Source organism: Oncorhynchus mykiss, chromosome 26 (genome assembly GCF_057628025.1).
Source record: "Oncorhynchus mykiss isolate SJ-2025 chromosome 26, ASM5762802v1, whole genome shotgun sequence".
Lineage (NCBI taxonomy): Eukaryota > Metazoa > Chordata > Actinopteri > Salmoniformes > Salmonidae > Oncorhynchus > Oncorhynchus mykiss.
Window position 1 is genome coordinate 5,698,691 of NC_143047.1, and position 16,801 is coordinate 5,715,491.

General features: G+C 42.7%; 1 protein-coding gene across 1 annotated transcript in view; it reads right to left on the reverse strand.

The window, feature by feature from the left end:
• Positions 1 to 16,801, reverse strand: part of LOC110506082 (SH3 and multiple ankyrin repeat domains protein 2-like) — a 182,180-nt gene that overhangs the window by 22,965 nt on the left and 142,414 nt on the right. Inside the window, exons 17-19 of the mRNA XM_090223390.1 lie at positions 7,595 to 7,730; positions 7,308 to 7,388; positions 1,861 to 1,884 (exon numbers count right to left, since the gene is read on the reverse strand). Of these exons, the coding sequence (XP_090079516.1) occupies positions 1,861 to 1,884; positions 7,308 to 7,388; positions 7,595 to 7,730 (241 nt within the window). The remainder of the gene's footprint in view (positions 1 to 1,860; positions 1,885 to 7,307; positions 7,389 to 7,594; positions 7,731 to 16,801) is intronic.

The window sequence follows — 16,801 nt, forward strand, 5'->3', positions numbered from 1 at the left end:
GGGATTAGACTGGGATAAAATCATGCATTCTCATTGGTGCAAACAATTACATTCAAAGGCAAATCAACTTACTACTTACTGTAAGTTACAGTACTTGTTGTCAGGGTTGGGGTCAATTCCATTTCATTTCCAGTCAATTCCGGAAGTGCACTGATATTCCGAATTGGAATTTTGTTTACTAGTCACAGTCGGTATTCACGTAATAATAAGGAATTCCCCTTGACCACGGCCACAAATTGGGGAAAAACAAAATTCTTTCCCATTGACCCCCATTGTAAAAGAGGCAACTTCAATGTTGATTTTTTGTTATACAGAAATAACAGAACATGTTGAAAAGCTGCTGTGTTGTTCAATGTACAGTACATGTAGCCAGGTCAAAAATCCCGACCTACGGTTCGCAATGCTCCCACATAGGGAAATAAACCCTACGAGAAGAGCCCTGTGGCTTCAGGCTATTCGGTGTGGGAGAGCGGGAAATGTGGAGACGCGGTGTCCAAGTAGGCTACGTGTGAAAAACATTGAATCACAGGTAAGACATTTAACTTGTTTAGTACAGTCTGTTTGTAACTCCACCCACTACTTGTAGCTGTATAGTCAGTTTGTTTGTGTTGTTGATCTTGGCTAGCTTAATGATCCGGTTAGTAGCTAGCAGCATCGTCACGAAAAGGAAGTTTTTCTAACATGCTGACCACACCGCTCGTGTCGCGTGCTGACCACTCCTCTCGTGTCGCGTTGCAAAATAAATTTACACATACATGTTATTCAATCATTGCACCCACACTGCTCGCGTGCGCTAAAATAGAAGTCAGTTCTATTTGTGATGCTGAACGCGATGCAAGTCCTGGATCTCCCGTCTCCTCATTGGTTTATGGAAGCATATATACCCACGTGCCATCTCCTCATTGGTTATACCCACGTGGGTGATTGAAAGATGAACTGAGGTCGGTCGGTCGCTTGTGGTAATATACCTTATTATGAAAGTTAGATGCGAACCGTGATATAAAGTCCAAAGAAGAAAAAGCCTGGAAGGAGGAGAGATGACTAGAAACGACTCGGTTGACCGTTTTATGTGCGGATTAATTTTCGGAGTAGAGGAACTTGTGCATTTCAGGTAAAATAACAACTCAACGTTTATATCCCAGGACAAATTAGCAAGCAACAGCAAGCTAGCTAAATAGGACAAATTAGCTAGCAACTGCAAGCTAGCGAGCTAAATTGCCATAAATGTTTAATGCTTTTAGACCTGTCCCCAAATTAATATAATTGGTTCAGAGTTGGTTTTGATATTTCAACCTGCGTGTCGTGATCGCGTTTGGTGTGGGGGGACAAAATCAATTTGCGCACGAAGGTGCACGCGGACGTTTGGGGGCATGGTTTAAGTAGTGAGAACGCTAGAGAGCAGGCAATGTTGAAAAATAATCTTCAGACATGTCGTACTTTTCTTAAATGTAGTTTCGGAATGAACTAAAACAAGCAGACTACAACTAAATTGGTTTGAAATGGGGTAACCTAGGTATCCACAGGTTGTTTTCCCCACAGTCGGAGAGGATCGCTACGTTCTATTTAATACTGACTGGGTCTATTGACCGGAATTTGAACGGAACTGACCCCAACCCTGCTTATTGTACTGACTTTATCATGCAAATATTACCAGACAATGACATACTGAGTAGGTATCTTTCTCAGGGGGAAAACACATTTGTAAATGAAACAAACCACTTTGTAAATATAATAAAAAAAGATTGTTATTACAGTCAATAAAAAAAAAACAAGCCATACAAGTCAGTGATTTGTGGGTTAGTGCTCAAGTCATCCATCCAACATACTGTACTTTGTGTGAAACATGCCTACGTAACTTACCACCTTTCTTTTTCCTTAGTGTGGCTTGGGAGGGATAGAGAAAGAGTGTTCTGTATTTGATATGTGTATTTGACCCGGGTCTGATGAAAAGTACACGACATGGCCAAAAGTATGTGGACACATCTTCAAATGAGTGGATTCGGCTATTTCAGCCAAACCCGTTGCTGACAGGTGTATAAAATCGAGCACATAAACATTTGCAGTAGAATGCAAATTCCAACAAGTCAGTTCGTCAAATTTCTGCCTTGCTAGAGCTGCCCCAGTCAACTGTAAGTGCTGTCATTGTGACGTGGAAACGTCTAGGAGCAACGACGGCTCAGCCACTAAGTGAAGCGCGTAGCGTGTAAAAATTGACTGTCCTCTGTTGGGGGTTACCCTGGGGGTCGTGTGGGGCTACACCAATGCCATGATTACTGTATATATGTGATGACCTTTGTATACTTGCAATGCGCAATGATGGAAAAGTACTGGGTAATGGAGATGTAGTGCTTTAGTTCTCAGGCTGAGAACTGCCTGCACCTGCTGAGTCACGCAGCCTCAAGGCCGAGATAGTAGAGTGAGAAACCACAGTCTAGACATGTTTTTCTCATCTTAGATACTTTGTATCTAATCCAATGCAACAATGTTAAGGTATGATTGACGGTAGGTTGTCCACACCAACTAGTATAAGGAGGGATGTCTCCTGTTTCGCCACACAGATCTTTACTATAGACTACTGAGGTATTCTGTATGTGAATCTCTGTCTGCAATTGCATTTTGTTACTAGAGTTTTATACCAAGTTTCCTGTGTCTGTGTCATCTATCTGGAAGACTGATTGTTGAAGGAAACCTACATCACCCCATGCAAAGGACCACCCAACACCTCGCTTGCAACACTCACTACCGAGTTTCAAACTGCCTCTGGAAGCAACGTCAGCACAATAACTGTTCGTCGGGCACTTCATGAAATGGGTTTCCATGGCCAAGCAGCCACACACAAGCCTAAGATCACCATGCGCAATGCCAAGCGTTTGTTGGAGTGGTGTAAAGCCCGCCGCCATTGGACTCTGGAGCAGTGGAACGCGTTTTCTGGAGTGTTGAATCACACACTTCACCATCTGGCAGTCCGATGGACGAATCTGGGTTTGGTGGATACCAGGAGAACGCTATCTACCCTAATGCATAGTGCAAACTGTGGTGGATGAGGAATAATGGTCTGGGGCTGTTTCATGGTTCGGGTTAGGCCCCTTAGTTCCAGTATAGGGGAATCTTAACGCTACTGCATACAATGACATTCTAGACGATTCTGTGCTTCCAACTTTGTGGCAACAGTTTAGGGAAGACCCTTTCCTGTTTCAGCATGACAATGCCCCTGTGCACAAAGCGAGGTCCACACAGAAATGGTTTGTTGAGATCGGTGTGAAAGAACTTGACTGGCCTGCACAGAGCCTGCACTCCATCCAACACCTTGGGGATGAATTGGAACGCTGACTGCGAGCCATGCCTAATCGACCAACATCAGTGACCGACCTCACTAATGCTCTTGTGGCTGAATGGAAGCAAGTCCCCGCAGCAATGTTCCAACATCTAGAGGAAAGCCTTCCCAGAAGAATGGAGGCTGTTATGACAGCAAAGGGGGGACCAACTCCATATTAATGCCCATGATTTTGGAATGAGATGTTTGACGAGCAGGAGTCCACATACTTTTTGTAAATGAGCAGCCATAGAGATAGAACTTTCTGACATTTTCTATCCGATACAGCAAAGAAAAGACGGTATTAAAATAGCAATGAATAGCAAAATTAGTAGTAGAATTCATGCATGTGTCAACTGAGATCAGGGACGTACTGTACAAGTGACATTGGCCTGACACTTTCAGTTCAGAAAAATCTCCCTCTTTCTCTTCACGTCTCCTCTGCTCTCTATTCCCAGCCTTTCCCCTCTCCCTTCATTTATCTGCTCCCTCTATCTCAATCTCTCTCTTCCTTTCCTCCCACTGTGGTCGATCAGCAGTGTTATTGATGAATTAAGTGTTTCTCCTGTTTCCTACCTTGCACACAGTGTTCATTTCGTCAACAATAACTATGATGAAAAACACTTGTCAACTACCTATTTTTCCTGACAAAAACTATGACAATAACGAGACAAGAGGTCCTGGAAAAAAACTACAACAAGTTACTTTTCATTTTAGCCGATGAAAATGTGACGAAACCAGAATTCCACATGAGAGTAATGGACATTTAATTTGACATGAAGTTCATTTTTATCTGTTTTGTCCAATCCTAAGCATGCATGCATCCATCCATAATATTTAATCCAGTCCTCTCATTGACAGAATTGACATCTTTCAGTTGGCAGGTCCAATTGAGCTGATCTGCCTGGCTCTCCCAGTCAATCTTATGAACTGATGAGAAGCCAGGACACTTGACTTGTAACTACCCTCAACTAGAAACAATGTTTATTCTCTCTCTTACTTTCATGTAGGCTATTTTTGCTTTGATCACATCAAAAGCTCTATTTTCCCATGTGCTGCAGCTCTTACACCACGTTCCCCAAATGCGAGTCGCGGTTGCTTTTTTCCTAAGGGAAAAACTAATGCTATATGTTGAATATTAGGACTACAGTAATACTTCTGGTATTTTTATAAACGCTCAAATTCTAGCCCCTTCAAGGAAACTGCTGTTATTTACCCCCTGGAGAAGAAATCTGAGATGTAAATTGTTTAACCTGTTTAACCTGTGTTGAATTTCAAAATGTGTCCCTCGAGCAAAAGGTTTGCTCATCCCTGGTCTATACGGTTAATTATGAATGGCAATCTGCCACAATATCAATGTTGCCAGCTAAGGTATACAAGTGGATAGTAGATCTAGTTGGACGAGACAATCTGAAAGTGCACATGATGGAAGTCAACCCCAGGCTGGGGTGGGGGGTTATAAATGACATCCTGTTTCTTTGTTCTGTGGAGAAAAGCTGAGGACAGGGGGAATGAACATCTATCATCTACCTCCCAGCAGAACATCTATGATTTGTCCTTTTCAAATAAATCTATTCCTCTCCCCCTGACTTGCTTTGTGTTATTGAATAATAACATCAACTGCTAACAGTACCATCTAAAATTCAGCAAAATATATTTTCATAACAAAAAATATTGTATTTTCAGCTGTTTGAAGCTGGTGCGCAAAACAGAAAGTAAAAGACACAAAAACTAAACTTAGGAACAGGAAGCATAGAAATAGCCAACTTATTACATATCTACTGCTTCTTAGACTTGCTTTCAAAGCGAATGACAGATCTATAACTCACATTTCTATATGAATTTGGTCCGGTAACCCAAAAAGTTACATATTGCAACTTTAATAGAAAAAAAGTATTAAGTGACTAAAATGGCTGTGTCTAAAACCACACGGAAATTGTCCCGAATTTAATTCAAACTAACGAAGGATGACATGACTAAAATGTGACTAAGACTAAAACTACATCTTAAAATAGCGGCCAAAATCAACACCACAAGTTTCATCCCCATTGACCCTCTCTCTGTTTCTCTCTATCTCTCTCTCTCTCTCTCTCCCTGTCTTTCCTCCCGGTCTCCTCGCTCTCTCTCTTTTCTCTCTCCCTGGTTCCCTCCCATTTTCCCTCTATGAAAACTTTCTCCCAATTCCTTGTATTTGAGCTCTCTCTTCTCTCTCCCTCTCTCCTCCTCTTCCTCTTCTTTCTCTGTTTCCCTTTCCCCTAGCTGAGTTAGCAGGGTGGTGCTATAGCGTAGCGTGCGTCCCTAGCTGAGTTAGCAGGGTGGTGCTATAGCGTAGCGTGCGTCCCTAGCTGAGTTAGCAGGGTGGTGCTATAGCGTAGCGTGCGTCCCTAGCTGAGTTAGCAGGGTGGTGCTATAGCGTAGCGTGCGTCCCTAGCTGAGTTAGCAGGGTGGTGCTATAGCGTAGCGTGCGTCCCTAGCTGAGTTAGCAGGGTGGTGCTATAGCGTAGCGTGCGTCCCTAGCTGAGTTAGCAGGGTGGTGCTATAGCGTAGCGTGCGTCCCTAGCTGAGTTAGCAGGGTGGTGCTATAGCGTAGCGTGCGTCCCTAGCTGAGTTAGCAGGGTGGTGCTATAGCGTAGCGTGCGTCCCTAGCTGAGTTAGCAGGGTGGTGCTATAGCGTAGCGTGCGTCCCTAGCTGAGTTAGCATGGTGGTGCTATAGCGTAGCGTGCGTCCCTAGCTGAGTTAGCATGGTGGTGCTATAGCGTAGCGTGCGTCCCTAGCTGCCCACCAGTTCCTCCTCCTCTTCTTTCTCTGTTTCTCTTTCCCCTAGCTGAGTTAGCAGGGTGGTGCTATAGCGTAGCGTGCGTCCCTAGCTGCCCACCAGTTCCTCCTCCTTTTCTTTCTCTGTTTCTCTTTCCCCTAGCTGAGTTAGCAGGGTGGTGCTATAGCGTAGCATGCGTCCCTAGCTGCCCACCAGTTCCTCCTCCTCTTCTTTCTCTGTTTCCCTTTCCCCTAGCTGAGTTAGCAGGGTGGTGCTATAGCGTAGGGTGCGTCCCTAGCTGAGTTAGCAGGGTGGTGCTATAGCGTAGCGTGCGTCCCTAGCTGAGTTAGCAGGGTGGTGCTATAGCGTAGCGTGCGTCCCTAGCTGAGTTAGCAGGGTGGTGCTATAGCGTAGCGTGCGTCCCTAGCTGCCCACCAGTTCCTCCTCCTCTCACCAGTGTTCTAAAGCAACCCGTCTCAGAAGCGCTGACTGTTCCCTCTGTCAGAACACATTACCATCACACTGCACTCCCATTCAACACAAGAACCTCAAATGAGATCTTAGCCCACCACACATACACCCATACACACCTGCATACACACACTCACAAACGCAGACACACACCCACACACGCAGATATACGCTCTCACACACACACACACACACACACACACAGACACACACACACACACACACACACACACACACACACACAACCGTGTCTGTCTTTCTAACTCGAAGACGCTAATGCAACTCTAATGCCATCTTTACAACTAGCCAGATACTCGTTTCCATGGTAGTTAAGCAAATCAAATGATCTGTGGAGGTATTTTCACAAACGACCGCTCCTCATGCAATGACGCAGCAAATCACTGTGAGAAATCCGTAATAAATAATAGCAAAAATATGACAATCTAAAATAATACATGGTTAACATAATTAACAGCATGTTTTGGTTTGAACCAATGGGCTTGACACTACAGCTTAGCTTCAGGTTCAAAAGATGAATAAAATGTCAATGAATCGGCATGTTGAATATGTTGAATATTAGATGCCCTTCCCACACCAGTATGCTACATACTGTTTGTTCAGCTCCAATCCTTACCTTTACTGACTTCCACTAATGGCAGATAAATAACAAACCAATAGGGACAGAAGGGAAAGATCAAAAAGAGGGTGTGGTTAAAGAGGCTCGTCTCAGTGACTCCTTTGTGAGAGCCTATCAGCTTGCTCCTTACCTAGTTCTTCCAGTTCAGAGGTCATAGACTTGGAGCGCATAGACAGGGCGGTTGTGGGGGCTCTCTTTGGTGGTGGGGGGGCTAAGAGAAAGAGAGAGATGGAGAGAGATAAAGAGAGAGAGAGGCAGAGACAGAAAAATTCATTAGGAATTTGGCCTTTATTGGCACATTTCAACACCCAACATCCATTTAGCGTTTTCGCATGAGTATTGGTTGTTGGGGCAGCATTGTGCTGCTACTGAGGTGGTGCGTACCTTTTTCTAGCATAGCATAAAGTGGTGTAGTACCTTTTTTGCGTGCGGTGTCCTCAGGGTCCATATTCCTGCTGACCGTTACCACTTTGATGATGAGGCTGTTCCCTGCATGACGGATCATGTTGACCACCTGCCTGTGGCCCACCTTCACCACATTCTCCTGGTTGACCTAACAACACACACAACACACACTCTTATAATACACATATTTATATATCTGTGCTCTAACACACACGCACACACACACACACACAAACACACACATACAACAGTATAACACAAAACAGATATGACAGTGTGAATTTGGTCCAGTAACCATGGAAACCTAATCCATTCAGACATTCCAGATCAGAATGTGTGTGAGTGAAACCATGGCAACAGTAATCACAGGCACCACGTTCACTTGTAATGCCAGAGCACAGACCCCATGTGATACTAACAGACAGAGAGAGAGAGAGTGAGGAAAATTGATATTTAGGGAATTTGATACATTGTATCAGAAAGAGAACCAAGTTGTTCCTTACATATATTTTTTACAAAAGAAACTGTTGAACTATTCAACATTTTAACAAAAGGGGATCACACAATACTAAAACTGGAATGAATTTCTCAGTAACGGCTGCACAAAAAGAACTGTGTGCAAACTACACCCCCCAAACATTCGAATGAGCATCTGCCTCTAACTGGGCTTGGTGTGGGCTGGCTTGTGTAGGGCTGATAAGGGATAGCCTGTGTTTGGCTATTCTAGGCTAACCCGTGTCAGGCTGGTGTGAGCTTAGTGCGGGCTAACCCACATTGGGCTTGGTGTGGGCTAGCCTGTGTTGGGTTGGTGTAGGCTATTCCGTGTTGTGCTGGCCTGTGTTGGGATTATGTGGGCTAGCCTGTGTTGGACTTACATGGGATTGGTGTGGGCTAGCCTGTGTAGGAATTTGTTGTGGGCTAGCAGGTGTTGAGTTGGTGTGGGCTAGCCTGTGTAGGAATTGTTGTGGGCTAGCAGGTGTTGGCTTGGTGTGGGCTTGGTGTGCGCTACTGTGCTTTTTTTTACCTTGTTAGCTCAGGGATTCAACCAGCAACCTTTCGGTCACTGGCGCAACGCTCTAACCACTAGGCTACCTGCCGCCTCTTGCAAAAGCTGCATAGTGCGGATCCCTGCCTATAACAAGTTTGAGGGAGTTTGTCCCTTCTAACCTCCCTGTGGTATTGTGCTATATTCTGTCGAAAACCAGTTACATTTTAATTTAATTTTATTGCTCAATCTAATTAATGCTGAATTTTTTTTATTTTTATAGGCCTAATCCACTGACGTCAGTTCAACGTCTAGTTTTCATTTATTTTTGGTTAAGTTGTCAACTAACGTGAATTCAATGTCAAATCAACCAAATAATTCACCATGCCATTGGATTTAGGTTAAAAGTCAGGTGAAAAAAGGACTAAATCCCCTTACGTTCTTGCCTTTTTGCAAATTCAATCAGTTTCCCATGTTGATTCAATATCATCACGTTGAATTGTTTGGTTGGAATGACATGTAAATAATGCTGATTCAACCAGTTTTTGCCCAGTGGGAATGGACACATGCTCTAACTCGCACACCTTTGATAGACTTAACACCTGCAAATTATTGCGATATTATAGTGACACCAACAAAAATGTAAACAATATATAGGCCTGTAGCAAATGCAGCATACGACATACATTTTTCACATGCAAATACAATAGCACTTTCGGTAGTACTCGGTAGCATGCCATTCCGAGAGCAGCATTTATTTTTCAACTCGAAGAAATGAGTCCAATCAGTGCTTAATGACAACAAAATCATGAACAACAGAATAGGCTAATAAGTCCTCCGTTGTGGGGTTATGCTCAGGTAAAACAATTTGGCTAATCTATATTTCCATATTTCCAAGTCCTCTTCTTGAATATCAAGGGGTATTATTATTGGAATGACTGAAAATCTAACAGACTCGGTTTCTTTATGTGAAGATATAACCTAATCGTATTATTATCTGTAGTAGAAAACAATGGGTTAGAATATAACCAACCCATAAGGTGAAATGCAACACCATTTATGGCCAGCTATGTAAACTCTAACATTGATTTATCCCACAACAGATGTACTTCAATTGGTAATGTTCATTATTGTCTTCTTCTAATGCCTCTTAAGCAGGTTGACATTTATTGGGGTGAGTCTTGTCCTTGGGGCAGAACTGAGCGATTTCCACTAGATGGTGGAAAAATGGGCTATATTGTAACAATTAATGAAAACAAAAATGAGTTTTTTTGTCTTAATTTTAAGGTTAGCGTTAGGCATTAGGCTTAGAAGTGTGGTTAAGGTTAGGATTAAGGTTAAAAATGAGACTTTATGACATTGTGGATGTGCCAGCTAGTGACCACTCTCCAGAACAAGATTCAAGACGAAAAACGCAAACCTGTGCCTCTTAGGGAGAAGAGGTATAAAAGTAACTGGAAGTAATTTGATTACGTTACTGAGCTTTGGTAATTCAAAAGTTATGTTACTGACTACATTTTTGGACAGGCAACTACTAACTGTAACGGATTACATTTAGAAACTAATCTACCCAACCCTGGGTACTAGTTTGAGTTTTTCCAACCACATCTCAACTAGCGTTGAATGGCGGGAACCCGGTTACTAGCTATGGTCACTAGCTGCACATCCACAATGTCATAAAATCTGATTTTAACCTAACCGTAACACTAACTTTAACCACACTTCTAAGATACTTCATCTCATATGTATATATTTTATTCTATTCTGCTGTATCTTAGTCTATGCCGCTCCGACATTGCTCATCCAAATATTTACATATTCTTAATTCCTTTCCTTTACTTTGGATTTGTGTGCATTGTGTGTATTGTTGTGAAATTGTTAGATATTATTTGTTAGATATTACTGCACTGTTGGAGCTAGAAACACAAGCATTTCGCTACGCCCTCAATAACATCTGCTAAACACGTTTATAGTGACCAATAAAGCCACTCCCCTTTCCTGGGATAACTGTGAGTACTGGTACATTTATAATAACTTACTCAGATGAACAGCATGGTGTGAAATGGAACTGTTAAATTAGGCTATATGTGATGTCTAAATCTGGTTTCTGCATGATGAATCAACACTCAAGGTGGGGACAGACAGCCCATCTCAGTATGGAGCGTAGTTCACAATGCATGCAGACTTAGAGTATTCATATCATCCGGTAGGCCTACACTTGATGTAGCATAGCATATGCTACAGTAATATAAAGACAGATTGCGTGTCTAATTTCACCATCTCCATCTGACTTTCGGGGGTCACCTTGTTAATGGTAAAGATGATGCTTTTTTTAATTGTAGCTGCAGAGTTTTAAAACAGCCTATCACTCGAATATCATTGCACTCTCGCAGTCCTTCTCTCTCTCCGTCAACTCCATTCAAATTGCATCCAAAATAGATAATCCTGTTCTAGATTGATAAATAGCCCTATCTATAAATGTCCTACCCTACCTCCTTTCAGTTAATACATTCTATGCGGTATTAGCCTTATATTTAGCTAATTATTGATGGGTTATGCATAATATGCTTCTAATCTATAGCCTCTGTATCTTGCGCAATACGCAAGCACCTGTGCTCCGCTGGCCTCTCCTTAAATGTTTTTTCCTTAGCTCTTGGGAGTCCCATGCAGGAAAAGCTAGACTAGAATTGCTTACTGGACATGCCTTTTTTTTTTGTTGCATTTCTTATTCTAATAGACTATTCAAAAAGGGGCGTAACCTCTTTTTTTGCTGAATGTTAAATACAGCAGCCAATAGAACTCACGGGTAGTTTGAAAGAGGAGCAAAAAGGCGATGGCGGTAGGCTATAGCAGTTATTTATTCAGACCCCCATAACCATTCAATCTTCGTGTTGTGAAGTGAAAGCCTTCTGCATATAATTCTAGTCATATATTATTCAAGAATGTCATTAGAATTAAGAAGATAAGGACAGAACTTACTGGAGGTAGGCAAATAACATTAGGGGAAATATCATGAAAGGTATATACAGTGGTTCTTCCTTTAGAAGTTTTGAGCTTATGCCATGGCCGTTAGTGGTAGATGGTAGCATTCTGTCATTGCACCACATTATCACAAGGGGGAGTTAGAGCGCTTTTTTATCTGTAGTCTAAACTGTGACACAAATTGACTGTTCGTAAAATTCACAGCTGTGCCATATGGATTGCAAAATATTTGGGAAGAGATTTTCGATGTACCGTTTCCATGGCACATGGTTTATGAATTGACACGCAATTTTCCGTTCCTCTTGACAGCCCTAATATTAAAAACAGTCAGACGCATTCTCTCCGTCGCCCACACACACTTTAAACATTTGGATAATAAATAATTTAAAGCATATTGAAGATAGAAGCCGCCTCTAAATGAGTTCCGAGAGCTAACGATTATTATTATTATTAGCCCTGCATTATAATTATATAAAAGCCCCTTAGATATTCTCACAGACCAGAAATAAATCCTATTCATAATGAATAATCAGATGTGTGTTGAAAGCTTGATTTGATTTTACTTACACAAGTTGAAGTTCGAAGTTTACATGCACCTTAGCCAAATACATTTAAACTTAGATTTTCACAATTGCTGACATTTAATCCTAGTATAAATTCCCAGTTCTTAGGTCAGTTAGGATCACCACTTTATTTTAAGAATGTGACATGTCAGAATAATAGTAGAGAGAAAGATTTATTTCAGGTTTTATTTCTTTCATCACATTCCCAGTGGATCAGAAGTTTACATACACTCAATTAATATTTGATGGCATTGCCTTTAAATTGTTTAACTTCGGTCAAACGTTTCGGGTTGCCTTCCACAAGCTTCCCACAATAAGGTGGGTGAATTTTGGCCCATTCCTCCTGACAGAACTGGTGTAACTGAGTCAGGTTTGTCGGCCTCCTTGCTCACACACGCTTTTTCAGTTCTGCCCACAAATGTTCTATAGGATTGAGGTCAGGGCTTTGTGATGGCCACTCAAATACCTTAACTTTGCTGTTCTTAAGCCATTTTGCCACAACTTTGGAAGTATGCTTGGGGTCACTGTGCATTTGGAAGACCCATTTGCGACCAAGCTTTAACTTCCTGACTGATGTCTTGAGATGTTGCTTCAATATATCCACATAATTTTCCTCCTCATGATGCCATCTATTTTGTGACGTGCACCAATCCCCCCTGCAGCAAAGCACCCCCACAACATGATGCTGCCACCGCCGTGCTTCACGGTTGGGATGGTGTTCTACGGCTTGCAAGCATCCCCCTTTTTTCCTCCAAACATAACGATGGTCATTATGGCCAAACAGTTCTATTTTTGTTTCATCAGACCAGGATACATTTGTCCCCATGTGCAGTTGCAAACCGTAGTCTGGCGTTTTTATGGCGGTTTTTGAGCAGTGGCTTCTTCCTTGCTGAGTGGCCTTTCAGGTTATGTTGATATAGGACTCGTTTCACTATGGATATAGATACTTTTGTACCTGTTTCCTCCAGCATCTTCACAAGGTCCTTTGTTGTTGTTCTGGGATTGATTTGCACTTTTCACACCAAAGTACGTTCATCTCTAGGAGACAGAACACGTCTCCTTTCTGAGCGGTATGACGGCTGCGTGTTCCCATGGTGTTTATACTTGCGTACTATTGTTTGTACAGATGAACATGGTACTGTCAGGTGTGTGCATACTGGTAGCGAAGTCAGGTGCAGGAGAGCAGAGAGTTGTGAACAGGCGCACACTTTATTGAGGCAGGAGAAACCAACAGACGAACGCAACTGCGTCAAAACCTCCAGCCCATAGGCAAAAGTGCAAAACGCGCAAAACAGTAGCAATAATTTATGTTTAACGATAAACATCTTCGTGAACAACACGGAAAACAATAACACGTAACACAAACAATTTCACACAAAGACATGAGGGGGAACAGAGGAATACATACATGCAGCGTGATTGGGGAATGAAAACCAGGTGTGCAGGGAACAAGACAAAACAAATAGACCAATGAAAAATGGAGAGGCGATGGCTAGAAAGCCGGTGAAGTCGACCGCCGAACGCCGGCCGAACAAGGAGAGGAGCCGACTTTGGCGGAAGTCGTGACAGGTACCTTCAGGCGTTTGGAAATTGCTCCCAAGGATGAACCGGACTTGTGGAGGTCTACAATTTTTTTTCTGAGGTCGGCTGATATCTTTTGATTTTCCCATGATGTCAAGCAAATAGGTACTGAGTTTGAAGGTAGGCCTTGAAATACATCCACAGGTACACCTGCAATTGTCTCAAATGTTGTCAATTAGCCTAGGCACAGTCAATTTAGTGTATAAAAACTTCTGACCCACTGGAATTGTGATACAGTGAATTATAAGTTAAATAATCTGTCTGTAAACAATTGTTGGGAAAATGATTTGTGTCATGCACAAAGGAGATGTCCTAACCGACTTGCCAAAACTATAGTTTGTTAACAAGAAAATTGTGGAGTGGTTGAAAAACAAGTTTTAATGACTCCAACCTAAGTTTATGTAAACTTCCGACTTCAACTGTATATTACGTATTGGATCACTACAAAATACAACTTTTACATTACCATGCAGTTTACCAATAAAATGGTCTGAAATTATCTCACTCCAATACATTTTTATAGAAAGTTAGCAAAAATAGTTGTCTATTTGTGGAAAAATCACCCTCATTAACTCTTTAGTCATATCACAGTTTACCTATTTGCTTATGGTTTTGCCTACACCTAGCGTCCTGTTTAAATTATATGAGCAAAACATATTCCATTTTATTTTGGTATGGCAAGGCAGACAAAATTAAAAGGGCTTATTGTCTCACCCCATGTTCAAGAATGGCCATTTTCCATTTATTCAGATTACAACCGCTCACTTTCGGTTATTTGACAACAAAATAATCTCCAAAATATCGCTGATCTATCAGTAGTCTAAACTGTGGCACAAATTGACTATCTGTTTGTAAATTAATGGAGGTTTTTTCATTCTGATAGCGATCACTGCCTCATTGTCTGCATCCGCTATGGGTCCACGGTCAAACAACCACTCCTCATCACTGTCAAACACTCCCTAAAACACTTCTGCAAGCAGGCCTTTCTAATCGACCTGGCCCGGGTATCCTGGAAGGATATTGACCTCATCCCGTCAGTGGAGGGTGCCTGTTCATTCTTTAAAAGTAATTTCCTCACCATCTTAAATAAGCATGCCCCTTTCAAAAAATGTAGAACTAAGAACAGATATAGCCTTTGGTTAAATCAAGACCTGACTACTCTCGTCCAGCACAAAAACATCCTGTGGCGGACTGCACTAGCATCGAATAGTCCCTGCGATATGCAACTTTTCAGGGAAGTCAGGAACCAAAACACGCAGTCAGTTAGGAAAGCAAAGGCTAGCTTTTTCAAACAGAAACTTGCATCCTGTAGCTCCAAATAGTTTTGGGACACTGTAAAGTCCATGGAGAATAAGAGCACCTCCTCCCAGCTGTCCACTGCACTGAGGCTATGAAACACTGTCACCACCAATAAATCCTCGATAATCGAGAATTTCAAGAAGCATTTCTCTATGGCTGGCCATGCTTTCGTCCTGGCTACCCCAAATCCGGCCAACAGCTCCGCACCCCCCGCAGCTACTTGCCCAAGCCTCCTCAGCTTCTCCTTCACCCAAATCCAGATAGCAGATGTTCTGAAAGAGCTGCAAAACCTGGACCCGTACAAATCAGCTGGGCTAGACAATCTGGACGCTCTCTTTCTAAAATGATCTGCCGCCATTGTTGCAACCCCTATTATCAGTCTGTTCAAACTATATTTCGTATTGTCCGAGATCCCTAAAGATTGGAACGCTGCCGCGGTCACCCCCCTCCTCAAAGGGGGTGACACTCTAGACCCAAACTGTTACAGACCTATATCCATCCTGCCCTGCCTTTCTAAAGTCTTCAAAAGCCAAGTTAACAAACAGATCACTGACCATTTCGAATCCCACCATACCTTCTCCGCTGTGCAATCCGGTTTCCGAGCTAGTCACGGGTGCACCTCAGCCACGCTCAAGGTACTAAACGGTATCATAAAAGGTATCATAACCGCCAACAATAAAAGACAGTACTGTGCAGCCCTCTAGTAAAACCAAATGCATGCTTTTCAACCGTTCGCTGCCTGCACCCTCATGCCCGACTAGCATCACCACCCTGGATGGTTCCGACCTAGAATATGTGGACATCTATAAGTACCTAGGTGTCTGGCTAGACTGTAAACTCTCCTTCCAGACTCATATCAAACATCTCCAATCTAAAATCAAATCTAGAGTCGGCTTTCTATTCCGCAACAAAGCCTCCTTCACTCACGCCGCCAAACTTACCCTAGCAAAACTGACTATCCTACCGATCCTCGACTTCGGCGATGTCATCTACAAAATAGCTTCCAATACTTTACTCAGCAAACTGGATGCAGTCTATCACAGTGCCATCCGTTTTGTTACTAAAGCTCCTTATACCACCCACCACTGAGACCTGTATGCTCTAGTCGGCTGGCCCTCGCTACATATTCGTCGCCAGACCCACTGGCTCCAGGTCATCTACAAGTCCATGCTAGGTAAAGCTCCGCCTTGGCAGTTATCTTCGCAGTTGTAAATGAGAACTTGTTCTCAACTAGCCTACCTGGTTAAATAAAGGTGAGAAAAAAAAATCCCTGATCCACCTCTACGCAGACGACACTATTCTGTATACATCTGGCCCTACTTTGGACACTGTGTTAACAAACCTCCAAACGAGATTCAATGCCATGCAACACTCCTTCCATGGCCTCCAACTGCTCTCCAACTAGTAAACACTAGTAAAACTAAATGCATGTTTTTCAACCAATCTCTGCCCGCACTCGCCCGCCCAACTATTATCACTACTCTGGACGGTTATGACTTAGAATATTTGGACAACTACAAATACCTAGGTGTCTGGCTACACTGTAAACATATTAAACATCTCCAATCCAAAATTAAATCTAGAATCGGCTTCCTATTTCGCAACAAAGCCTCCTTCACTCACACTGCCAAACATACCCTCGTAAAACTGACTATCCTACCGATCCTCGACTTCGGCGATGTCATTTACAAAATAGCCTCCAACTCTACTCAGCAAACTGGATGCAGTCTATCACAGTGCCATCCGTTTTGTCACCAAAGCCCAATATACTACCCACCACTGCGACCTGTATGCTCTCGTTGGCTGGCC